At 41.8% G+C, this 27,523-nt stretch overlaps 1 protein-coding gene across 4 annotated transcripts in view; it reads left to right on the forward strand.

The window, feature by feature from the left end:
- The first annotated feature begins 1,087 nt into the window (after positions 1-1,087).
- Positions 1,088-27,523, forward strand: part of atrn (attractin) — a 251,182-nt gene continuing 224,746 nt past the window's right edge. For 3 of the 4 annotated variants that reach the window (XM_049596081.1, XM_049596079.1, XM_049596082.1), the window contains exons 1-4: positions 1,089-1,573; positions 20,466-20,549; positions 26,539-26,652; positions 26,882-27,010. In XM_049596081.1, coding sequence (XP_049452038.1) covers positions 1,335-1,573; positions 20,466-20,549; positions 26,539-26,652; positions 26,882-27,010 — 566 coding nt within the window. In that variant the 5' untranslated portion in view covers positions 1,089-1,334. Of the gene's footprint in view, positions 1,574-20,465; positions 20,550-26,538; positions 26,653-26,881; positions 27,011-27,523 lie in introns of all 4 variants that reach the window. The other variant, XM_049596080.1, reaches the window with a different exon arrangement.

Raw genomic sequence — 27,523 nt, forward strand, 5'->3', positions numbered from 1 at the left:
CACAGGATTCATTTCTATATTTTTTAAAAAGTGACTTGTTGGACAGATTAAATGTGTGATTTAAAAAAACAAATAACTTAGGAATTATTATGATGTGAAAGAAGCTAACATGCTAATGTTAGCTTGTAACGGGGCTGGATTTCTGCTCTCTGTTTTCAAAATATTAGTGTTACAAAGTAGGCTTACAGTTTCAGATCATGTTTAAAGTGGAGAATCTTGAATTTCCTCTCAGACAATTTGCATTTATGGATGAAAAACTTATAATATAAAATAAAGACATGACGTCTGTCCACATCATTTCTCCACAATAAAAAATAACACCTGCTTTCTTTGATTCATCTTAGCTCCACATAAGAATTTTACATTAAAACATTCATTAAGTAAAGGTATGATTGTTTCTGTGTCGGTATCACAGAACTCACAGGATTCAGAAAGATTGTTTCAATGTTTTTTTAAAAAGTGACTTGTTGGGCAGATTTATTGTGTGATTGTTAAATATAAATAAGTTATAAATTATGTAAAAGAAGCTAACATGCCAACAATAGCTTGTAAAAAGGCATGATTTCTGCTGTCTGTTTTAACAGTAGAAGTTCTACGTTTCTTTCTTTCTTATTTGTCAGGGGTTACAAAGTAGGCCTACAGTTTCAGATCATGTATAAAGTCACAAAAGTTTGATTTACTCTCAGACCATTTGCATTTGTGGGTGAAAAACTTATAATATAAAATAAAGACATGACGTCTGTCCACATCATTTCTCCACAATAAAAAATAACACCTGCTTTCTTTGATTCATCTTAGCTCCACATAAGAATTTTACATTAAAACATTCATTAAGTAAAGGTATGATTGTTTCTGTGTCAGTATTACTGAACTCACAGGATTCAGAAAGACTGTTTTTATATTTTTTAAAGTGATTTATTCGACATATTAAATGTGAGATTTTAAAATACAAATAAAGTATAAATCATTGTGTGAAAGAAGCTAACATGCTAACGTTAGCCTGTAAAAAGGCGGGATTTCTGCTCTCTGTTTTCAAAATAAGAGTTTAAAGTCCTGCGCGCTTCGCCTCCCCCTGGTTGCGCATTTCCGTTGCCATCACGTCACTTCCGGATGTCAATATGCGGCTTGGTGCGGCGCTGGGGAAACGGAACCACTGGAAAGATGTAAACGGAGGACCCAGCGATCAGCAGCCTCACCGAACACACTAAACATTACGTCCCGGGAACCCGCCGCTCCGCGCCGACACACGAAGCACAGCGAGCGGCCTCTCATTGAGCCTCCGTCCCCCGAAGCAGCGGAGCTCTTTGCCTTTAGCAGCCATCTTTTGTGAGAGAATGTACGGGGCGACGCGGCGGGCCTGCTCGGGCTCTGGCCGGGGCCGGAGCCTGCTGATGCTGACCACCGCGCTGCTGCTGTCCGTTATCGGGCTGCTGTCCGGGCTGCCCGGCTTCACCGAGGCGAAGGAATGCGACAAACCGTGTATGAACGGGCAGTGTAACACCGCCACCGGGAACTGTGTGTGCTTCCCCGGCTGGGTCGGGGACCAATGCCAGCACTGCGGAGGGAGATTCAGGTACAGTGATCCGGATAAAGCTGCTCCTGTCTGTCTCGAGGTTCTGATGGGGTGTGTGTGTGTGTGTGTGTGTGTGTGTGTGTGTGTGTGATGCTGTGGGCCCGGTGTGTGTGTGAGCTCAGAGACAGGTGTGTTAGTCAGAGAGCTCACCTGAGAGACCATCAGCACTGTCAGGGTCAGGTGATGTGGTTCAGCAGGTGAACTGGGACTGATCAGGTTTTATTAGAGATGAGGAACAAATTCAGTTTAACACAATATCGCGATGGTTGTGTGTGTCAATATTGTGTCATCACACAGACACCAAGAATTGATTTTTTAAATTATATTAATTATTAATATGTCAAATTCAAATTAAACTTCAGGTAGCCCTCTAGAATAATATAGTAAATTGCTTTTTTGGTTCACCACAAACATTTTGCTGCAAATAAAACTTTCTAATTCAATTAAACTGTCGACATTTACAAAGTTTTCTTTTCAGGGACATCATTTACAGTTTCAAAAGGCAATATATCACAATACATTTTATTGCAATATTGCAACACATTTAAAATCAAATTAATATTATATCATGACTGATGTATGGTGATAACATCGTATGGTGGAGCCTCTGGTGATTCCCACCTTTAGATTTTACATCTTGGACTCTTTAAATATCAGCAGCCAGTCACCAAAGATCTTACTACGTTGTTAACAGCCTTCAAATGGGCTTTACGTAAAACATTTTTATAGGTCTGAGATAATGTGGTCCCAAAGCTTCCAAGGAAGCCCCTAACATCCAACATCTGCTGCTGCTGCATTAATTGTAAAAATGTTTTTGGAGTTATTAAAGTCATTTTTTTCGTTAGCAGTATTTTGGTCACACTGTCCGGAGCTCTCAGTTATACGTGTCGCACATAACGAGCTGAAGTTGTGATCTAATAAAACAGACCTGACGGGCAGCTGTACGATGATACGCTGCCTCACATCCTTAAAAATCAATTTGAATTTATTTATTTATTTATGTCTTTTATTGTTTAGTGTTGTTAATTTTATTTCAGTCAGTTTGTTTCAGTGTTGTCTTCTGTCCGACTATACAGCTGTGTCACCTCTTCAGTCTTTGTATCCTATTTTTCAGTGTTTATTCGGCCGTATTATGTCGACGATTTGATGTTTTTTTGTTCAGACAAAACAATAAAAATGACTGATTAGTAAACAGAACAGCCTTGACGGGAGAAACTTTGACCCAGGCTTATGAACATTTTGGAGACAGTTAATTGGCCACACAGGTGCTGAGGTGGAGCCTGATTGTAGAAACTGTACAGTATTTTTTGGCGCCATTTTTGGCTTTTGTCCGTACGCACGTTTTTAGTAGGGTTGCACGATAGTAGCAGCACGTCATCGGTATTGGCCGATAATGAATTTTTAAAATGAACTAACACCATGCTTTATCTTATTTTGCACAATTTCACATTTTTTACAAACTTTTGTATTTCATGTTTCCGTCAGCTGCTGGACTGTCACAATAAGAGTCTGCATCAAGAGACTTGATGATCACTAAAATTAGCCTCGGTGGGGAAAAAGTGTATATATTGATATCTGTATTGGTTATTGGTCAAATAGGTTGTTACATATCGGAAAAAAATCCATTATCATGCAACCCTAATTTTTTAGTATAAATCCTACGCATTGTTTTGTAAATGAGACCCCTGAAACCTTTTGTATGAATGAATCAAACCTTATTTAGTTTGTATCATTGTTTTGTTGTTTCTAAGTGACGTGGTTAGTGTGTGTCCAGGTCACATGATGCTCTGTCCCATCTGATATAATGTTAGCTAAGCTAAGTGTCTGTATAAGAACAAACCACACAACAGTATTTTCCTACATGCACAAGTCACTCAGTCTGTTTCCATGACGACTCAGAAAACAGATTTATATAAATCCCTGTAAACATGTCAGTGTGAGTGAAATGGTCCTGCAGTGAATGTGTCACAGTGGGACTAACACACCCAGATCATGTGACTCCTGCATGTATACAGTCAATCAGACCCAAACTGGCCGAGGCGCTCTGAGCATGCTCCACAGTTTCCGCCCCGGGCTTTGACCCGGAAGTCCAATAGCATTAAATGTGTAAGAGAAGAAGAAGCCGGTAACAACATGGAGAAATCTACATCCAGAGCCGTGACTTTTTGGACGCACCAAATGTACAGAGCTGTAAAGTTGTCCACCATGGTAGCAGTTAGCTGCTAGCTAACCGTAGCTAACTTGTTTGTCCATTGTTTGGGCTGTGACGTAATAGGTCAACAGGAAAAAGGTCCAATACTAACAAGCTGAAAGGGGGCATATCTCCACCTATCGTAGAGGAGTCGCACATACTTGGCTCAATAAATGGATTCCCCTCCCGTGCTTGTATACTGGGACAAGGACAGTAGGCCAGTTAGATGTCCTCGTCCAGCTGGGACTGCAGCTCCACTGCACTGTGACTGGAAACTGCTGCTGATCTCTAACCCTGATCACAATAAAAAGGTTACGTTGATATGAAATAATGAAATGATCATAACATTAACTCAGCAACCAAAAACACAACTGTGTAGTAAATATTGAACCATCACTGTGTATCATACACTGAATAAATAAAAGTAGAAATTTTATTCTGTTATTATGTGTCAGCAGTGAGGAAGAGGAGGGTTACTAGAGGAGTTTACCACAAACAAAAGTGTATAATTGTTATTTGATAAATAATACTAAATAAATAATATTAAAGTACAACAACATGTGTTCAGCACACTGTGCATATGGAGACAAAAAACACAAGTTAATTTGTTAAATTTATTTTATTTTCAACATGTTGCAGCATCTGCCTTCATCCATTCAAATAAATATCATAAATGATATGTCACATGTAATCATGTATAAATGGTGTGTAACTAATAGACAGATGTTAGACAGAAGTTTGATATATAAACTTTAGGTTGTGGTTCCCAACTGGTGGGTCGCAGTTTAAAAGTGGGTCGCATGTTTATTGTGAATGGACAGCAACTGACTTGTGAACATGTCACGCTTGTAAAAAACACTTTATTTTAATTACAGTGAGTTTCTCACACACAGCTTTTATTTTGAAATGCCCTTTCTTCTCGTAGAGTGACTGACTAACAGAAAGCTTCTCAACAGAGACAGCAAACTAACTCGACAACATGTCTAAACACAAGTGTGACACTGAGTTTATTAAACAGTGTGGACACATCTGGACCAGCTGGAGACCAAATAATCTCAGAGTAACTGAGCAAGAAGGGTTGCATCTGTCCCCAGTCTCCCCTACTTGATGCATTCAGGTAAAATTGGACATTTTACTGAAGTGAACCCAGAATGTTTTCAGACAACCAGCTGTCGTACAATCAGGAGTTCTGCTATCGTGTGCCGTCCTGAGACATTACAGACATTTAAAGTCTTTATGTTGCTGAAAGAATATTTAAGATGACGCAGTGAGTCCATGTCAGCATCACTGTAACACACACACACACACACACACACACACACACAGTAGAAAATAGGGGAGACTGGGGACAGCAGCAACACGTTTTGTGATCAACTTTTCCTTGACACCATTTTATCAGTACAGGTTTTGTGTTACAGGTACAGAGAGGGTAACAACTGGTGTGAACATCCCCTCTTCCACCCAGTACCAACACTTTTTGCATTTCTCAGTTACTCAGAGACTGTTTGGACTAAACCCACCAAATGTTTAAATATTAAACCTACATCTGTCTGTTAATCACCCACATTATTTAAACATGATTAAATGTGACATATCATTAACAATATTTATTTGAATGGAATAAATCAGATGTTAGAATACATTAAATTTAATAAATTAACTTTTGTTTTTGTCTCAATAAACACAGTGTGCTGAAAACATGTTGTTGTACTATCATATTATTTATCTAAACAATAATATTGTCGTATTATTGATTTATTTCATATTATTTATCAAATAACACCTGGTGAACTCCTCTGTTCGTGAGAGCGTTACCTCTGACAAATATTTCGGAACCTTTATTGATGAACATCTTAAATTAGCTGTAAACACTTCAGATACTGTGAAGCGAGGTAACAGAGAATTAAACTAAATCTTTTCCCATCAGTCCCGTCATCCTCCGATGTTTCTATCAGTCTTTTATGGAGAGCCTGTTGTGTTTTTCATTTATCTGCTGGTTTCACATTCAAAGACGTAAACTGTCTAAACAGACTCATTGAAATCTGCTCTAAGATCAGACAGCAGTGACACAACGGGAGTTGACCACTTTATGCAATCAACAGATCCTCCAGAGAGCTGCCAGTATTTTAGCTTCTTCTGGAAAATATTTCCTTGCAGGCGAATTTTCTCAGGACGTCGTTACGTTTTACCTTCTTATAAAACTGACTGCTGTTCAAAATCTTTTATTCCCTCTGCAGTTTGTCTTTTATATTCTCTGTAAATTTTTTCAATCGTTTTTTTAAATCTCTTTTATTGCTAATCAGTCTATTAACGTCTTTAACTATTTATAGATTCCTTTATTTTGCTCAACTCCTCGACATATTTTTTATTTTTATTCACTACTCATTTTCATTTCATTTCATTTATTCCTTTGACTCCTCCCCGGAGTATAAGGGGCACACAACAAACAGGCGGCAGCCAATGCACAGCAGAATAAATAAAACAGAATTTGTGTACATACATACAAATCAAAGCAAATCAAGAGAAACTATTCAAGATTTTCTTTAAAAGTTTCAACAAATTTGACGAGACCTTTACTTTTCCAGATGACATTAACTTTTGAAACGTATAAATATTTGGATTTGCTCTATAGACCTGTCCGACCAACTCTCTTCTCTCTTTTTCAAAAAAAGAACACACAAGTACATAATGATATTCGTCTCCTCGATTGCCAGTCAAACAAAGAGTACATTTCCGGGGGACATTTTCACGATCATACCTGCGCTCAGAGATAGGTAACTTCTGATTTCCACACCGAAACTTAGACAAACAAACTCTTTCGGCAGGTCTTAACATAATCAGATAAGGTTCAAAAGTGAAATCAGTTTTAAACAGTTTATAACTATCACATAAAGGGTTGCTTTGTAATTTCTCATGCCAGCTCTGTAGTTCCATGTCAGATAATCTACGTTCAATCATTAATTTTAAATATTTAGGGTTCATCCGTCCAGCGTCATGCCATAAGTACGATAAACCACAACCATCAAAAATATTTTTAACTTTGGAAATCCATTTACACTGAAAAATATTGTCATTATACAAAGTCTTGAAAACAGTAAACACAGTCAAAGAGATTTTTGCTGTGTTATGACTAATTAAATGAACCCAAAAGTTAATCATTCTCATGTTTACCTTTAAATCTAGACTATTCATGTGGTGTCTGCATGTTACTGTGTGTTACTGTATGTTACTGTGTGTGTGTGCACGGTCAGCTGTTCAGACAAATTGGACCTGGTGGGATTAATAAAGTCTGAATCTGAAACTCCTGACGCACTGAAAACAAACAGAATACAGTTTGTTAACATATTAACATTAACATTCATTAACATATTCTTTTAATGATTAATCTAGCGGATGATGAACAATAATGTCTGACTGTTTATTAATGGAGTGTTAATAAGAATAATAAGGTCACGTTCATATGAAATAATTAAATGATCACGTTATCACATTAACTCCAATAGTTAAGGAGCTCACACTGACTTGTTGTGTATAAATGTCGGCTGCATATTTTAACGTGATCGTGTTTTTAGTTTTTGTAAATGCATCCATGTGCCAGTGTAGCAGACAACAGTTGAGAACATTTGGGTGAACTCTCCTTTAATTTAACCACAGTGACGTGTGCATGTTGGTGCATCCTGTTGGACCATGTTGTGTTTTGATTCGTCTGTTCAGAGACACAACAGTTGTTATTTTTCTATCATGAATCATCTAATATTTTGGGCATTAACAGTCGCTTTATTTTACTTTCTGTGCTTTTATAGACAGTTACGGTTATTTATTCACAGTCAGGTTATGTCTGAAGACACGGCGCTCCCTGTGGTTGTATTGTGAGGACGGTGAGTCGTGGCGTCCCCTCAGCTCAGTGTGCATGGAGGCGCTGGCCGCTGCAGATCAGCAGAGAGCGTAGCTCAGGGTTCAGTGTTTGACTGTTTGTGTCTTTCAGTGTTTTACGTGACTCTGAGATACAGCAGGTGACCTGATGATGTTTGACCCACTGACACGTTCAGATGACTGTTATAAAAGGATGACAGCAGGTCAGAGGTCAAACGCACGCACACGCGCTGAAAGCACTCTGCGTTTTTACAGCCGAGACATCGAGGTTAGTGCTGACGGTCCGACAGTGGGATCATCTGAGAGGTGGGAGGAGAGAACGACCCCGTCCTCTCTGCACACTGTGTGGGCCCCAGTGTGATCTATACAAAACACAGTGATGTCCTGCGTTATAGCTGCGTTACAAACATGGCAGTGTGCAGATGTCAGATGTCAGTGAGAATCTTGAGACAGTCTGTGCTGCACGTCTCGTCCTCTGTGACACTTCACATGACTGGAGTTTGTGTTAGTGATGCTCTGCTGAGGAAAACTGTCTCCTGAACTTGACGACAGCTTCATTTGGACTAAATCAGTGATCAATACACTGTTTTATACACAATAACACAAAGAAGCATTTAATCAGAACTGACTTCCTCGGGGCGACTTCAGACAGAAATGTTACACATTTGCTTTCTGTCTTTTTTCATTCTTTAGCGAGCTGATCTTGTTCCAACATTGTGATGAGCTAGCATTTGTGTGTTGAGCTCCAATGTGTCCGTCAGGGTGCGTCCTGCTGCCAGGCCTCTGCTTAATGTGTGTTTTAGGAGAAGCAGGGAGTTTTTTCCTCTTTTTGAAAACGTGATCTTGTGTATCATGCTGTGTCAGCGCAGTGCCAGCCTGCCAGGTCGTAAAGCGGAGCTGGTAGGGGGCCCGCGGTGTTATGCATCCCTGGAAATCGGTCATGGTCAAGGAAAGGGAAGCTGGAACTATTTGCACATTAGCACGGCTGATCGGCGAGCGTATCCGAACAGGTAAAATGGAGGCAGCTGAATGAGGCTGCTGAGCTGCTAATGCTTCAACGACAGGGCTGAGTGCTCTCTGGATGAAAGAGCTCGTCTTGGTCATGGTTTAAAATCTGCGAGCTCGTTGCACTCAGGTATTAATTGGAGCGGTTTGTCACTGTGGGGAAATCATCACTGGCCACCAGCTGCATCCTGGGTAACGTGGCAGCTCAGATGTTGGCCTGGAAGTCCTGGTTCAGGTGGAGCTGAAGCTGCTGTCAGGGATTATTTTCATCACTGAATCATTGTTGTTTTTGAAAATGTGATTAGTTGCTGAGACATTTGATTGTCAGAGATAAGAAACAGTGTGACGCCATTAAAACAGGTTCACAGTTTGGTTATGGTTCATAAAAGATCACGTTGTTAGGGCTGCCCCCAGACAGTCGACCAGGAAGGTCATTAGTCGGCAAGATTTTGTTGGTCGCTTGTCTGACGTTAAGGTAAAGCAGTGAAAATGCTCTCAATATAGCGTACACTTAAACTGATGTTGATTTATTTAGGTGGCTAAAATACATCTTGTCGCTGACCCGTCCACAGCAGCAGATTAGCCTCCATGTCACACTCCTTCCTGCTTCTCCAAACTGGAGGCGTGCCCACTGACATGTGCTGTATGTGATATACTGTCTGTGTAAAAGTACCTCGTACAACCCTACTTCTAACATATCTGAGCCATCTCTTTGTATCTGGAGTTGGTGTCTGAGCACAGTGTTGGCGCTGCCCACAGGGCCGAGGGCCGAGGGCCGAGGATGAGCGGCCCCTGTGGGGATTATTAAAGCTGAACTGTAGTTTTGTCGGTTGTTATTAAGTTTCTCCTCCAGCTGAACTTTTAAAAGCAGCTGACCGGCGTTTAATCATCTGTTTCTATTCTGAACCTCAGCTGTGTAGGAGAGGTTGTGGTGCTGCTTCCTGTTTGCTGGAGGACTGATAGTCTGACCCTGAGCCTCACTAATAACACCGCGGGGCTCTGACATCACAGTAAAAGGCCTCAGCTCTCCTGCGCCACAGCGTGCAGCGCTATCAGCGATGCTCCGTTGGGCTAATTATCATTAAATGCGATGGTAAACTTTGAGCTGCGTGGTGCCAGATCTGCCCGGGATCAGAGCTGTGTTGTTTTGTTCCCGTGGTCAAAGGGCCGATAGTTTTTTGGGGAGAGTCTGCGGTCCACGGCCGTGTTTAGCATACAGACAATGCCACCATACAAGGCTGGCTGAATGCTGGTAAAAGCAGCTTTCTGTGGCAGCGTCCTGCCAAGATGGAGTCCCCACTCGCCATGAGGGCCAAAATCAACATGAAGGAGGCGGGACAGAAACAGACAAGTGTGTTCTGTTGTTGTTTTATGGCATCAGGATCAGATTTGTTTTTAATCTGAGGATATTATGAACTTGTGGTTGTGAGTGTGTGACTCTTTCCCACGGGATTCAGAGAAGTGATCTCTGACAGTCTGGGCAACATGGCTGAAATCAATATCACAATATCAATGCAGATATGTTCCTGATGTTTGTGACAGTACGACAGATGTCTGCAAAATCAAGTTGTGCTCCATCGTCAAACCAAACCTTAACTTACTGTCTTTATCTTTAAACGGTCAGCTCACCCTGATTCACAATAAAACAAGACAACAAACACATTTCCTTCATTTCATTTATTCATTTATTTATTTGGATCCCCATCAGGGACTGTTCTGTATTTATCAGAGGAGAGAGGAGGCTGAGGTGTGACCCTCCCTGAAGCTCCAGATATTTTTCCTTGACCTCCCTCCACCATAAATGAGTTATCAGATTTTTAAAACTTACCCTTTGATGTTTGAAAGGTCAAAGTTGAAGATGAATTCCTGGAGTTGGAAAAAGCCTCAGTTTTTAACTCTTGTCGTGCAAACAAAAATGAGATGTAGAATAAAGTGATTTTGATCACGTATCACTATTTTAAGCTCAGATTGTTGTGTGAGAGTGTTTTGTTTGTTTTTTGATGAAGGAAGCGTTCGTCACACACGATGTGTCCAAGAACTGTTGGCAGTTGAGAAATCCAACAAAAAATTCTGTTTTTACAGTTTCTGGCTGATAACTGGTGTCATTTTGCAGATTATTTAAGAAAACATGCAGGTGTGGCTCGCCACGTTGAAGATCATTTTTAAATGTTTTTGTTATTTTCTTTTTCTTTAAACAGGACAAACAGTCCCTTGAAAGTTTAGTGACCAGTGGAGTTTTTAAGATTTTGTAAAAAAAGATTGTTTTATGTAAGGAACATTTGTATTTACAAGGCATGATTTCTTTAAAAATGTAGCGCAGAGAATTGCTTTATTGCCCAAATTTGCAAGGCATGTGTTCTTCTTGCCAAAGTTTAGAGCCAAAAATTGGAAAATTGGACAAAGTTGGAAGGCAAATCGCTAAAATTAGGAAGATACATGTTCTTCAAAACTTGCCAAAAGATAGCAACAAAAGTTTGGAATGCAAATTGCTCAAATTTGGAAGGCACATTTTCTTCAAAACTTGCCAAAGGGTAGCCCCACCATTTGGAGACTAGCCCAAATTTGAAAGGCTTTAAAAATTGGTGTTAAAATACAACTACTCAAAGTTGTATGCCGCTTAAAAAAAGTCCCTCCCCAGTGCTTAAAACATATGTAACGCTATTTTAAACAGTGTTAGTGTTTGGTTTGTCCGTTCTGGGCTACTGTAGAAACATGGCGGTGCAACATGGTGATCTCTGTAGACGAGGACCTGCTCCCTGTGTAGATATAAACGACTCATTCTGAGGGAACCAGAACACACAGATTTTATTTAAATCGATTAAAATCCTCCACACTCTGTAGAAAATCATCTGTAGTTGTAGAATCAGAGTCAAACTGTCTGCTGAGTTATGTTTGTGATTCTCAGAGACACAGACTGTAAAACACTGTCTCTGTATTTTTGTGAAAAGCCACATTAATCTGGTTAACCATCGCTCAGACCTAAGTGTTCATCGTAGCGTTGATGAGTGTTGCCTTCAGGCCGAACTGTATCTGATACTGACTCTGATCAGATTATGGCTACAAAGAGCAGCTTTATGCTCCGCGGCACAAACGGTCCCAAAGACACACAACTGTGCTGTTTTATTAGTGTGACATGGAGCCAGTGTAGACATCAGATTGTTTAGTAGTAGGGTTGCAGTTCGGACACGGGGCGGTGGTGAATACATGCCTTGTCCCTGCCGCTCAGAGACACTGTGAGCGTCCAGATCATGGTCATGTCTTGGCACCGACTCTGACCGACTCCCCAAATGTCTCATGCAGTTATTGTATATCTAATAAAGTCACTGAACGTCCTGCACATCTTTAATCGCATATCGAAGGCGCATGGTTTTGTCTTTTGAAGTGTGCCGGTGACATCGTGAAACAAACTCCATCATCCGAACACCAGAAACAGTTCCCGTGATGACATCATGGAGTGATATTATTTTTGAGCCATGTCGCCCCGCCCAGGTCCTCAGAGAACTCTACATCAGATTCAAGCAGCTGCAGAATTATATGTACCTGTGTTGTTATAATGATGAATGCCATGGTCATCAGGAGTTGAAAGCTCGGCCAGCTGATCCTAATTAGCATCAATAAACGGCCCGTCAGTCCCCATAAAGGGCCCTGAGACTGCAGGGCCGTGTTAGCACAGGTGCTGAAGGAAAAGTTGAGAGAATTACGTCAAGAATTGCCAACTGAAACTTAAATCTACAGCGTGATGGACTCAAAACACTTCTGCAGGAAGTGAGCTCCAAACGATCTGTCGTATTTAGTAGCGTCAGGAGTGGATATAGAATAATACAAGGAGGGCACAGCTGATGAAGAGAAAACAAATGAGACACTGACCGCTGAACAAAGGGGTTACCGTCATCACTGTCTGAGAATAGATCGAGACACATTCCCTCCTCAGAGCTCCATGCAACAGGAAATATTAGGGATGTGCCAGGTCATAAACCACTATCATTTTTAATATGGTCAGAAGAACTTGTGATGATGGCAATATTTCGACTTGTTGACACAATGACGTCACGCCATCAGGCACGGCAACAACTAGCGTGTGTGGAAACTAAATTGGGAGAGTTCAGTCCAAACATGTGGGCGACCTCAGTAAATCAGTGGCGTTGTTGTTTGTCCTGAGACGAATGTTTAATGAACAGCTGGTACCATGTGACACAAGCTACAGCGAGAACATGTGCTTTAAGAGTAATTAGCAGCTGATTTTATTTAGCTGTACCATTTATATTTAACACAGAATTGTTACTGTTGTTGTTTACAGATGATTTCTGTGAGTTTTGACTGACAAACTGTTTCCTTTATGTTCACATTTAAGACTGTAACACCTGTTCTGTCGCAGCTGTTGGGTCTTAAATTCAGTAATGAATCATTTTCCATATTTTATGATATCATCAAGAATATTATTATTTCAAAAACACCCTGAAATATCTTGATTTTATTTTAGGGTCATAACACTCATCCCTAGTAAATGTGCCACTGTGCCAGTCGACCGATGGCCTGTAAATATCACTGATTATTGGATGGCGTGATTCCAAAGTAAATGAAGTGTTAGTTTACTCTTTATTTATTTTAACAGACCATCATGCTTCAAAATAATGACAATAATTATTAAAAGTATTATAAATGATCATATTAAACAGCTGTAGGACTGAAGAAAACACAAGGACCAGATATTTATCACACATTTATCAGATGTGTGTTTAATTTGTGTCAATTCTGATTTTACCAAAGAATAAATCCCCAAAACTGTGTGAAGAACGTCTGGTGAACGAGGCCCAGTGCTCGGCCCTGATCAAACTCTCCTCAGTGTACCTTTTTAATTTTCTGTGAGTCGACTGATTGATTAATTTTTCAGTTTGAATCACTGAGGATCTGCAGTCCTCACCAGGGTTCAGTTTTAAACGATATATCTGGTCCGTTGATGCTCCGTGGATTCATCCGTCCTGACCTCAGAGCAACTCTGCTTCTGGTATTTTCCATCGTGCAGCTCTGTGCAGCCTTTGTCTTCGTCTCTTGTGTCGTCTGTGTATTCGTCCTCATCATCCTCAGGCGCTTTCTGGAACCAGTTTGAAGGCCGACCTCGCTTCACTAAAGGCCCCGCTGAGCGACCAGCCTGCTGCCCTCTGTAGAGACTAACGGCCCCACTGCTGCGCTGCTGATTTATTCTGTTTTCAGCTGGTTGATGCAGAGGCACCCCCCCCCTCCATCCACAGCCACCTACTGTCAGAGGTGGAGTTTAGGAAGTTATACAGGCAGATAGATGCTAGATAGATGGATGGATGGATGGATGGATGGATGGATCTGTTTACTGTCAGACGACGATTTAACAAACTCAAACATCTGAACGATGATACAGATATCTGCAGTAAACTGCTCTCAGCATGTCGGTAAATATCAAAGGACACATTTTTATTTGTGCAGACGAGGTGAATCTGCAGAGTGTCAGCAGAGATGGGAGGAATTTTAACCCTTTAAAAACTGAGGTCCAGTGGACGACTGCAGGAGGTTGTCGTTTGTATGAGCCTGTTTAAATAGATCTAAAATAAAAAATCATAACAGATACAGCAGTCGTTCTTTTAGCAGCAGAAAGCTAAAGGCTTCTGTCCCCCCTTACTTTACTTTACACGCTGTGCAAACTTGGTATGTTGCCATTTTTACGCCATAATTTCCCCAGGAATTTTCCCTAATAGCCGCAGGTTTGTCGTTAACCTTTAAGTATATATATCGATCTGAAATTAAAATCTTAACAGCTAGAGCATTTATTCTTTTTGCAGCCAAAAGCTAAGACATCACGTACGCTGACGATAGTACGCTACATTACATGTGGTGCAAAAACATGAGCATATCTCAAAAACGAAATAATGTAGAGAGTTTTTGTTTTTGTTTTTATTGTGTAAAATCTGATGAAAAAATGTCTGATTTTTGGTTTTTTTTTCCTTTAATTTCACAGTTTCAGTACTTAGATCAATTATTATGGTTTATTGACTTACATATCCTTTAAGCTCAGGTTTCACAGATTTTAAAAAATACAAAGCATTTGAAGATACTCATATATATCAAAATACCAAATATGCATTGGCGGACTGTTTCTGTTGAGTTCGAAGGGTTAAGGCAGATACAGAACAGGATAAATTACAGGACATTAAAAACCCTCTCCTCAAACTGCAGCTGTAACTCAGGTGAAGCTCTGAGGTGCCAACGCTCGGCAACTTGGAAAATATCCACTTGCAAATAATTGATGAAATATTTATGATATAGTTAAACTGACTTATGGTTTCATGAAGCTGTTTTGGACGCTCAGACTTTGTCGATTTGTTGCCATGTTTGGTTCACAGCTCTCCTCCTCCTCCTCCTCCTCCTCCTCCTCCTCCTCCTCCTCCTCCTCCTCCTGCTGCTGCTGCTGCTGCTGCTGCTGATTGACTTCACATCATCCTGTGTCGTCTGATGTATCTCTGTAAATGTTTCTGGCAGCATGAAGAAGGGAGGAGAACATATTGGTTGTTGATTACAGAATCTGGTGGGATGATTTTTTGGAGTAATCACAGCGTCCCTCAGAAACATTTTGATATTAAGGAAAGTTTCTTTCTGCTAACGTGTTCAGAATCATGTGAGATGATCACATTATGTGTCCACCACTCTGTTGGGATATAACACAGCAATAAAAGTGTGATTTCCCCCCAAATATTCCCTAATAGATTTAAAGTCTCATCTCAGCAGCTTCCTGTGTCGGCGCAGACGGTCTGAGGGGAGAAGCCTCTCGCCTCTGTGGCGTTTACTCTCCGTCTGAGCATGCTCTGTTCGCCTCCTCTCTGTGCCGCTGAGCAGCGGCTGTTGTCGCCTCTGAATGAGAGATGGTGTTTGCTCTGCTCTCAGGCTGCAGCACTTTGCCATTTGCAGACCACTTGGCTCTGCTGCAGGGAGACTGTTTGCACGCCGCCCGACGTCACTGTTGATGTAAAGCTGTGCTCGGATCAATGTGGGTCCAATAAAACGAAGGAAAGTCTCCTGCTGGATTGTTTTTTATCTCAGGACAGTTTGGATATCTTGTGACAGTTGCTCATTAACCACTCGTCCATCACTTTACAGGACCATTAACCCATCTGAGGCACACCCTGTGCTTTAGATTGGTGACCTAGTTCAGGAAAACTTTGGTCTCTAGTTATTTTACTTCGCTCAGATCTCAGATAATCCTTGAACAAGAGAGGTTTTGTGTTCAATGTTTGATTAAAAAAATAAAAATAAAATAAATAAAGGTAACTGAACATTTTGGTTATAAAATTAAAAAAATCATCATATTTAATTTATAATTTAAAAGTCAAGCTGTGTCTCTCAGTATTATAGATAACTGGCGTGGCTGATGATGATTGAGAACTTAAATTGCCTAAAATCTGCGTTGATTCTGGAAATCAGTCAAAGGTCGTGGTAGGTTTGGAGATGGTTGGTGACCTTTAGTTCATGGTTTGCTTTTGGTTCATTTCAGTTCCCATTTTGGTCCCAAACATGTTTCAGGTACAGATCGCTGTCCTGAAGTTCCCGTTACGTGTTTCCTCGTAATAACATGAATGCTTCAGTTATTTTTTTTACTGCCACATGGTTTCAGATGAACACAAAATGTCTGCCAGTGATGATGTCAACAGCTGCTGAGGCTTCTGCGTTTAAAAAGTCACCGAATGGAGTGGAATTTATTCTATTTATTTTGTGTAACTGCTTATCCTTCTCGGGGTCGTGGCTGGTCTGGAGCCAGCTGACACTGGGGTACATCTTGGACAGGTCGCCTGACTGTCACAGGGCTGACACATGAGCCCTTTTCACACAGAGATGGCGCCGTAGAGTCGCTACGAAGTCGCCTTGTTACGCCTCCTTTACATTCTTACACAAATCCAAATGACGGCGGCATCATGTCGCTCCAGTGTGTGATGTCAGACAACATGATGACATCACAGAATCAAAACAGGCGTGACATGTAACACAACAGTGTCGGCCTCTGGTGTGACCTATAACATGCGTGTCAGCAGCTCTCTATAAACAATAACAATGACATCACATGTCAATAACAATCATTTAGCTTCCCTGTTATATGGCGGCTGATCTTGTCCTCTGCTCGGAGCGTAAGGAGCTCCTGGACCTCATTGTTTTCACTATTTGTGGACATTTACTGTTCTTCTTCATCTTTGAGTTAGCTGCTAACTGCTAACAGCTAGTCTTTAAATCTCCCCCAGTGGGTCGCAAACATATCACGTCGCCCAAACTTCATACCCGTCCTGCTGGCTGTCTGGTTTATACAGAAAGCCAGCAGGACGGGTATGAAGTGCTGTTTCTACTTCCTGTGACAGAATAAAGGTGAGACCACTCTAGGATGGTACCTTACATAGAGAACAGCGAGGCGACGTAATGGTGTGATATTCCCGCCTTGACAGTCAGCGTACAAGGGACCTATGTAAAGGTGTAGTGGAGTAATGGTGTCCTGAGCAGAGAATGAAGTCACGATCTCTCTACGTGTGATGTAATCTGAGCTTTTCTGGGGTTCGTTGTGCTAATCTGGTCCAGCTGTGCGGCCATGTTAGTATTTGTGTGTATTTCACTGTCTGGCTCATTGCTGCCATTTTGCAGTGTGCTCAATCAGTATCTGGATTGTGTTGTCGCAGAGGCGTAGCACTCACGCTCTGGTCCCTCCCAGGGTAGCACTGCTCTGTCAGCACTGTTGCTGTTTTTGGTGCTGTTTATGTAGTTAGCACCGTTAGCTGTTAGCCACCGGCTCAGCCACATCTGTGTTTTTTGCATTTATTGTTAGGACAGGAAAGGTGGGAGAGGAGGGGGGAAACACGCAGTAGAAACTGAACCAGAGTTGCTACAAAGGACTCAGCCTCCATGTCAAAGACTGGTCAAGATAACACGTACTCTTTTGCATAGCGCCCTTTAACGGTACTGGTGTCAAACGATAGCCAGCCGTAGTTATTTGAGTGAACTGCGCCTTTAATTGTTTTTATGTGGTCACTACTTTTAAAACATGAGTTCATTTGTTTCAGAGGGATGTTTGTCCCCCAGCTGCAGTAGTAGTTATAGTATTATTGGTTGTTCATTCTGCTCAGTGTGATTTAAGAAAGCTCTAAACAAGCAGCAGTTTGAGTCGTGGTGTTGAGAGCGGCGGTGTGTCAGGTTCAGAGGAGTCAGGAGCCTCTCGCCCTCTGAGGGGCCTGTTTGTCTGCCGGCTGAGCGTCCCTGCAGGCCCCGGCTGTATTAGCACCGAGAGAGCTGTAATTACAGCGTTAGTGTAGTTGTTAGCTAACCGCTGAGACCTGCAGAGAGGAAAGAGCTGCTCTCTTAAAACACAAACAGTGAGGCAGCAACATTCAGCAGAGCCTCCTGATGTCAGAACACAGAGCTGGTTACAGGAATAATTCCTGCGTGCTGGTTAAACTCTTTATTTGCAGAGATAGCAGAGGAGCATTGCTGTAACATAGAGTCATGTGTTTGGCCTGTAAAGTCCTCGTTAACTTAACAACACCCTTGGCCTTTGACCTTGAGCCGCCCAGCCCACACAGCTGGCCTGGCCTGCACCTCTGCAGCTATGGTTGCCGGCTAAACTTTTCAATAACAAGAAGTTGCAGCACACTTGTTGCCTAGCTGCGAATAAAAACCTTTGTTATGCAACACACAGCAGGGATCTCCCCGAATCTTCTGACTGTGTTATCAGGTCTGTGCTGCAGCCGTGAAATATTAACGCCCTGGTTTAGAAGTGGGATGATGTAAATAAAAGAAAAAGATTCATCTGAGACAAATTAATATTTAGTAAAAAGTCTTTTTGTTGTTGACACGGCGGTGCAGAGATCTGTAAGTGTCTCCTGCAGCAGTGAGTCCTCTGCAGACTGAAGCTGCTCAGAGACTGTTTTGGAGGGCTGTGATTGGGCGTGTCAGCGGACTCACGGCACCCTGAGACCTACATCAGTAATGATACAATCTGTGACTGCGTCTAAGTGTCCCCTGTGGAGCTCAGCTCCTCTGCTGCTGTGTCATCAAGCTGGAATTGATCAGGCAATAACACAGGCCGGGCGCCGTACTGTACTATTACACTGTTTGTGTCCGTCGTGGTGTCGGCTTCACGTAATCATTTGCTGTGAGGTTTAATCATCTCAGCTCTCATGTTCTGCCGCCGAGCTGCGTGTAGTGAAAAGTGAAGTTAGTGTTTACCTGCTGCTGACGGGCTCTTGTGTAACAACAGAGTGTGTGTGTGTGTGTGTGTGTGTGTGTGTGTGTGTTTGTTTGTTATCATGTCTACATTACACGTCCCCTGTTCTTCAGAACTGGGTCAAATCACGTCAGACCTAACCTAATCTAACTTATCAACATATTAATTCTGTTTTTGGGGTGAAATATTATTTTCAAAGGATTTTCATACGACATAAACATGATCAATAAAATATTTAGATCTGTTTTCTTTTATCTTCTTATCTTCTTAACTTGTCCTGTGCCAGAAAAAAGCCTCGTTCCAACTTTTTTGAAACATGTTGCAGCATCAGATTCAGAATAAATAACTTTTATTCACAAAAAACCCATAAAGTTTATTAAATAGCTCTTTTACTGTCACTGTGTGTTACACAACCAAACTTTGTTGGCGCAGTCCAGTTAGCAGCATATAAATATTTACACATGCACCGACACACACACACACACACACACACACACACACACACACACACACACACACACACACACACATCCAGTTTCTTGTCTTTATACTTTTTTCAACTGAATACAGGTCTCAACAGATCTGTCAGTCATTGCACTCTGTTTTTATGCCCCTGCACTGGCAATAATATAGATGACTTCTATAAATTTGGCACAAACGTCCACTTGGACAGAAGAATAAACTAATTAGAATTTGGTGGACGAAGGTCAAAGGTTACTGTGACCTTACATCCGTCTCCCTCCTGTAAACGCAATATCTCACGTAGATCTTGAGGAAATTTTCTCAAATTTGGCACAAACTTTACTCAGACTAACAATGAACTGGGTAGAGTTTGGTGGTCAAAGGTCACTGGAACCTCGTCTGTCTCATTCCTGTGAACATGATATCCCAGGAACACTTTTAGAGATTTATTAAAAAATTTGGCACAAACGTTGACTTGGACTCGACAATGAACTGATTAGATGATTAGCTTTGGTGGTCAAAGGTCAAGAGCGAATGTGTCACAGCATCAGATTCAGAATAAGTGAAACCAGTAACTTTAATCAGTGTGAACATTAAATATCTTTAAACTGTGTTCAGTTGAATGTAGGTCAAAGAGGATCTGCAAATTATAGTGTCCTGTTTTTATTCACATTTTACACAGTGTCACAACTTTATTGGAGTCGAGGTTGTAAATTTAATACCCTCGGGATTTTTTACTGCAGATAAAAATTAGAAAAGGTCGATAATTTTGTGTGAAATTCGAGTGAGATTAAACTGATTTTCATCATTTAACAGTTTGATTGGTAAGAAAACATGATCCTGTGATAATAACGAGTTCCACATGGAGACACTGAGCTGTCTACTCTTGTTATTCCTGCCTTTTAATTCCCTCAGTGTTCTCCGTCACACTTCTCAGTGCACATGTTGAACGTTCTTGTATAAAGTCTTGTATAAACTCTCTGTGTGTGATTCACGGGGAGTCATTGGTGCCATCGGTTGTTTCACCTCACAAACCTGCAGCATCACGTCACACCCGGACTGCTGCTGGAGCAGAGGACACGGTTTACATCTTCATCTTTAACCTTGAATCTCTCTTCTCTCCTCTTCCTCTCTTTCAGGTTGACGGGGCCTTCTGGTCACCTGACTGACGGTCCAGGAAACTACAAGTACAAGACTAAGTGCACCTGGCTGATCGAAGGACAGTAAGTAGAGAGCAGATCCAACACCAGGGGACACATACCAGACCAGGACTTTGATACCAGACCAGGACGTTGCTGCTGTTTAAAGACTTTCTGAAAGAGTCTACTGAATTCTTTAATCAGCTCAGAAAACCTTTGAGAGCGTCTTGTAAATGAAAAGATAAGGGACGTAGTTTTCAGTAAAATGACGTATATTTAGGTGGATTTCTTTTGGTTGAATGAGTTTTGTTTCAGAAGGGGAACCTTTTTTTGTGGCTGAGCCTGAGACAGAAGGACCGAGCAGTAAAAAACATACTTTGGAGTGATCATGGTGTAACAGACTACCTGTAGCACCTGATTTTATTCAGACAGCATGAATATCTTGCGCACAGTTGAGAGACAGATTGTGAAAACCGAGGCTGTGAGGCAGTTTGTCAAAGCTGCTCATAATAATTGTTGTAGACTGCCTGTGCTCTGCAGTCCTTCACTGAGATACTGTCCAACGTTCGGACCGTACAGGATCCACGAGATGATGGATGAACATAAATGGCAAAGTAACTGTGAGAAATCCAATACTCCTGCTCTATTGTTTTAGTCAGCATAACCACGCCACCGAGTATCGATTCACAGCCATGAGTCTTAATTTTTCTTGGCTGCCAGCTCATCCAAACCCAAACTCTTTGATTACATTTGCATTTCAGGCGTTTGGCCAACATTCAGCGGGGGATTAACCATGAGTGACTATGTCAGGGCTCGTGAGGTCACACTCATGTTTCCTTTGACCGGACGTGTAGATGTTTCAGGGTTTTGAACTTGTGACCGTCCTCTTCCTGTATAGCTTCTGTAATCACCAGGCCGCCCCGTCATCCTGCATTTTCATTACGTCCTGATGGTACTTTAATATGCCGTCTTGAGACCTCAGCCCGTTCGTAACAAGAGGTTAATGCAGTGACACATGCGCCGTACGCATCACAATGACAAGGAGGGCTCTGAGGCCTCGTCCATACGTTCAGTCTGCAGTCAGTGTGTCTGCAGCGGCCTGAAGTGACTCAGACTGAGTGAAGCTGGCTGTGCGCTGTGTTTGCCTCCACGCTCTCGGGGACTGCGGCGGTAATTGCTGATGTAGAATAGGAGTTTCTTTGTCAGATCCCTGAAGTCACTCTGTACTTCAGATTTATTATTTACTGGTCACAAGCCTTCGTCTCTAATCAAACCTCGAGGCTGCCGCTGCCTCCCTGTAAAATTATCCAGAAGAAAAATGTGAGCATTCATAACATTTCCTGTACATCGTAGCTTCACTAAATGGGCCTTTTGTGTGTTCTTCCCTCCTCTTTTGACTGATTTATTATGAACCAAATTTAGAGTAGACACAGTTTCATGAATCTCATAAATGTCTTTAATCCAAATCGAATTAAACAAGCTTGTTTTTCTTGTTTTTCTGTCTGCTGTCTTAAATATAAAGGCCATGGACGCTTAGTTTATTCATACTGCACAGTAACCTACTGTATCTGTGACGTGATGCAATGCAGCTCTGTCAGATTTATTATTTGACACAGATAACAGAGGAAAATAAAGGAATATAAGGTTAATTTTTAGACAGTGAAGACGATGGAGTCGAGGCCCTGCTGGGTCTTTGTGGTGATCACACACAGGTTCACTGTGTTTATTCCATCTTGTGAAGGCCCTTTGTGAGGGTGCAATGTGGTCCCAATATAAAATCTAAAATGCAAGTCTCCTTCGAAAACAGTCCCAGGCACCCTGCAGGGGCTCTGCAGAATTCCCTTTATTTTGCAGTATGTATTTAAAATGACCATCTTCCTTCTTCTCCAGGGTCGTTGTCAGTGGTAGCGTACACACCTATATTGTGTTACACTGGCCTCTTTTACTCAGCCAGTACAGGCTGGGAATATCACGCAGTTATTCCGTGTCGCTGTTTTGTATTAAAGGTACAATTGTGGAACGAGGGACAGAGTTGTCGCGACTTAAAGCCGTCACAGGAGGTAGTTACAGCACCGAAAGGATGTCTGTATAAACAGGACAGCTGCAGGACAGGTGTGACGTTTTGATGACGTCTTTTGTGTGCGACCCACCGCAGGAAATTTAAAAAGTAGCTGTTAGCAGCTAGCAGCTAGCTCAAAGAAGAAGAACATCAGCTGTTAGCAGCTAACTCAAAGAAGAAGAACATCAGCTGCTAGCAGTTAGCAGCTAACTCAAAGAAGAAGAACAGTAGCTGTTAGCAGTTAGCAGCTAACTCAAAGAAGAAGAACAACAGCTGTTAGCAGCTAGCAGCTAACTCAAACAGTGAGGTCCAGGAGCTCCTTACCCTCCGATCAGAGAACGAGATCAGCCGCCATATAACAGGGACGTTAAATGATTGTTATTGACATGTGATGTCATTGTTATTGTTTATAAAGAACTCCTGACACGTATGTTATATGTCAACACTGTTGTGTTACATGTCACGCCTCTTTTGACTGTGATGTCATCATGCTGTCTGACATCACACACTGGAGCCACATGATGGCGCCATTGTTTGGTTCTGCCTAAAAATGTGAAGGAGGCGTAAAGACGGGACGTCATAGCGGCTCTATAGCGCCATCTCTGTGTGAAAAGGGCTACTAATGAGCAGAGTGAGAGGCACCCAGGAAGTGCGCTGAGCTTTGAATCTAATTTTTGATTCAACAGTTATATGGCAGGCTAACGTTAGCTAAACAAAGTGCAAATGCTAACTCAGTTCACTGACGAAGTACCTTTAAGTGATAAAAGTCCAGATTTATATTAATGTGGTGATTAGCACCAGCTCCTGATTATATTAGGAAACAATACAGAGCTGGCTAACGTTAGCCTTCCTGAGTGTCACTACATGTCCTTAACAGTTCATAATCAGATTCATGTAGCCCACAATACTACTGGAGCCAACAGGAGCTTGAGACGCAGCTGACTGACGGAGACATGATCTGTCAGGACACCAGTAACTGGGAAGACAAATGTGCACATTTAGATAAAAAAAAAAAAGACGTCAGTCAACATCACATAATGTGAGTTTCTTAATCAGGTGGAAGGATTTGTCAGTGAAACAACAAAGATATGATGGGTCATAGTTTGATTTGCTGTATCTGATGCTTTGACCTCTGGCTCCATGAACGCTGACTCTGTTGTCACGACCTTTCCTTCTTCATAGTTTCCTTAGAGGGTGTACTGAAGGGAAGGAGGGAGGAGACGAGGGCAGGAGCAAACTAAAATGATCAAGAAGGAGATAAAAACAAAGTCAAGGCCAACCTGATCCCCTCCTTGTGTAAACATGATAAATTCCTCTACAGCCTGGTTCACAGTTTACTGTTCATGATGACAACCACGTAATTAACTACAACTATATCAAATATTAGACCATTAGGTTTCTGTTGATTTGATCATTTATCCTGTGATGTAATGCAAACACAGATCCAGGGCAGGAGGAAACCGTCGACAGACAAATGCTCGTTCTGTTCAGCTGTAGGTGGTGAATGTTTGCACCATATCAGCTGTTAATTATCCACCTGTCATGCTCTTAAAGCCCCATTTATTCTGCTCATGTGGTGAAAGTGGGAGTTGTGTTTGGTGAAACAGTAACTAACTCGTGTGCAGTGAATGTGACAGTGAAGGTGAGTGAACGGGGATTTACAGGTTTGTTAGAAAGATTAACACTTTATATTTAACAGGTGAAGTTAATCATTTGTACAGTGATGAAGGTGACAGGTGCTCTTATTCCCAAAGGTTCCCTCACACAGACCTCAGATCAGCGCTGAGGTTTATCTTCAGAACACAGTTTGTCAGCACTCCACACTCTGTTAAACTGGGGCTGCTGTTGGTTAGTCTTTTGTTTAGGAAGGTTTTTAATAAGGATAGACCGATACATCGGCCGGCCGATATATCGGGCCGATATTTGAGTTTTTTAATTGTATTGGCATCGGCCGATACGCGTGTGGGTTCGCGGATTTATTTTTCCCTGGCATGATTTACAGACAGGCATCCACAGGCAGCTCTGTGTTGCCGGAAGACCCTGCAGCGCACATGCAGCGACTCCTTCTGTGTACAGTAGTTGTTGTTTTATTTATGCTTCAGCTTAAATATCTGTTTATTTTATAAAGACATTACTGGAAGATTTAATGAGCACTGCACTCTTTTTTTATTTGAATGTATAATAATAATAATAATAATAATAATAATAATAATATTCTACCTGTTCTACCTCAACTTTCCATCTTGTTTTAGTATTTTTTACTGTTCAATAAATGTTTCTTATTTTAAACTTGAGACCTGTAATATTTGTTATCATTGTGTCATTTTTTTGATGTAAATTGAGGGAGCAAAAGTAGTATCAGCCCCAAATATCGGCTCAAGAAAATCGGCAGTCCATAATCGGTCATCGGCTAAGGGTGATGGAAAAAAATCGGTATCGGCATCGGCCCTAAAAAAAAATCCATATCGGTCTATCCCTAGTTTTTAACTGAGTGGCATTACCTAGAAGTCTCTGAGTGGCAGCCATGACAGGAGCTGGTCCAGTTGTATGTAAGGATGCTTCAGTGCTTCCTTCCACTGGACCTTCCTGTATGAAAGGAAAGAACATGATGCTGTCACGCAGTTCCTGTCGGCAGCAACATTTAAACCTACAGTATCTAATTTCCTGTCGCTACAGGTCTCTCAATCGAAACAGTAACAAAAGTGGTTTCTCCCGAGTTAAGTTGGACTTATACTTTTATCATTTATACTTCTGCGCTGTACCTACGCTGTAGCCTGACGTGCACCTCCCCAGAAATGTAACTCCACGTCACAGTGACGCAGACCTCCTTTAATTTCACAGATAAGAGCATTGTAAGTCCTGTGTGTGATTTATCCTGGCTTCATATCTGTAGAGAAAAACTCCGCTAGCTGCTAGGCTAATTTATACAATGTAAAATGCCATAGGCTTGTGCTAATAACGTTACCATGTTGTATTTGTGGGGAAACTGTGTTTAGTATAAGACAGTTGTTTTGTCAGTGAATCTTGTGAGCTGTAATGGAGCTGACTGTCTTCGTTACCTTTGTTGCTGTTGTCCCTGGTTTCATATAAGTGGAGGAAAACTCCACTAAAACTCCGCTAATAACGTTAGCATGTTGTATTTGTGGGGAAAATGTGTCCAGATAAAGACAAGTGTTTGTCTGTGAATGCTGCGAGTTATAGTGAAGCTTTTTACATGGGACGCCTGTTCTACCTGCTGAACTACTGGACCGTTATTCTGGCCAGGATTCTTAGAAACTTGGTGCAATACAGCAAATCAGCCTGTGTTTCATCCAGTTCTGTGCAGAGCCGTTGTAATCAAGGATGTATCATCAACGGAGGGCGTTGCACAGTGGAAAACAAAGTAAACAGCAGTAGTAAACTCGTGGATTACATTGATTACCAGCAAACTTTTGTTTGTTTTTTATTACCAGAATTAGTTTCTACCCTAAATAAATCCTGGACCAACTACTGATGAAACCGCTGCATGCACTTTTTTCCTGATGACTTCTCACTTGACTTCTAACCTGTGGAATATGACACGCCCACTGATGTCGTCACAGTTTGCACTTCAGGTCAAGGAGAACCTGGTACTTTTTGGTTCCAGCTGAGGGTCATACTCACACAGAACGAGCTGCAGCATTGCGAGCAGCATTTTAAGTTGAGCATAAAAAAGGTTTTGCGCTCAGGGCTCGTTTGTTTCTGTCTGATTCCTCAGAGTTGGACCAGGAACTGTGTTAAAAAAGATACTGTAATGCTCGATCCCAAAGTTAATTAATCATTTCAGAGGGTAGAAGCAGCCAAAGATACAACAGTGTTCTTGTTGCTACAACTCACAGGTTAATCAGCTGTGTCTTTGTTCTCTGAGATAAATTTTTTAAATTGATTTCCAGTTGTTTAGAATTAAAGTAACGACCAACATGGTCAGACAGATGTTCTCATGGTCATCCTCTGTGTGTGTGTGTGTGTGTGTGTGTGTGTGTGTGTGTTTTCCAGGCCCAACACTATACTGCGATTACGGTTCAACCACTTTGCCACTGAATGCAGCTGGGACCACCTCTACGTGTACGACGGAGACTCCATCTACGCCCCCCTTCTCGCTGCCTTCAGGTGCGTCTGCATAGAGGTGGTTTGGCGTAGGTGTGAGTACAGGAAGTCTCTGTGTGGACTGGACTTCCTGAAGAGAAATCTGACTCTTACAGTTTAATCCAACATCTCTACATAAACGAGCAAAGGCTGTTGTGTTTCGCTCCTTGTCTTTTCGCTTCCTTCATTTCTGTGTCAGTTTGGGAGTAGATCTGTATAAATATTAATAAAATGTTGTCACTTCCTGTTGCAGCGGTCTGATCGTTCCTGAGCGATACGGGAATGAGACGGTTCCTGAGGTGGTGTCTCAGTCCGGTTTCGCCCTCCTGCACTTCTTCAGTGACGCTGCTTACAATCTGACTGGGTTCAACATTTCCTACAGGTGAGAGAAGCGTGACCGCCTTCTGCTTTTTCATGTTTATAAAAGATAACCGAGGAAATATGGAGTTGATAATTGTTTTAAAACTGTGAGCTGGTTTTATTTTCAAAGGAAAAGTTGTGTAGTTTCTGGAACATAATCAAAAGCTTTGTCTACATCAAGCAGTGCAGTGTAGTCCAGTTCAGTTTGCCTATTTTTCTGAGGTGTTCTGGGCGTGTCCAGCTGGTAGGAGGCCCCGGGGCAGACCCACAACACACTGGAGGATTATATATCTCATTTGGTCTGGGAACACCTCGGGGTCCTCCAGGAGGAGCTGGAAAGTGTTGCTGAGGAGAGGGACGTCTGGAGCACTTTGCTCAGCCTGCTGTCCCTGTGACCCACCCTCGAATAAGCGGATGAAAATGGAAGGATGGAAAATTAATTATCAAATCAGGCAGTAACATGACAGCTTTTCTTTCCTTGGTCGGCAGCAGAGAACAGCAGGTCGACTGTAGAAAACATTCACAATAAGAGGCA

The sequence above is a fragment of the Epinephelus fuscoguttatus genome, linkage group LG14 (genome assembly GCF_011397635.1).
Source record: "Epinephelus fuscoguttatus linkage group LG14, E.fuscoguttatus.final_Chr_v1".
Lineage (NCBI taxonomy): Eukaryota > Metazoa > Chordata > Actinopteri > Perciformes > Serranidae > Epinephelus > Epinephelus fuscoguttatus.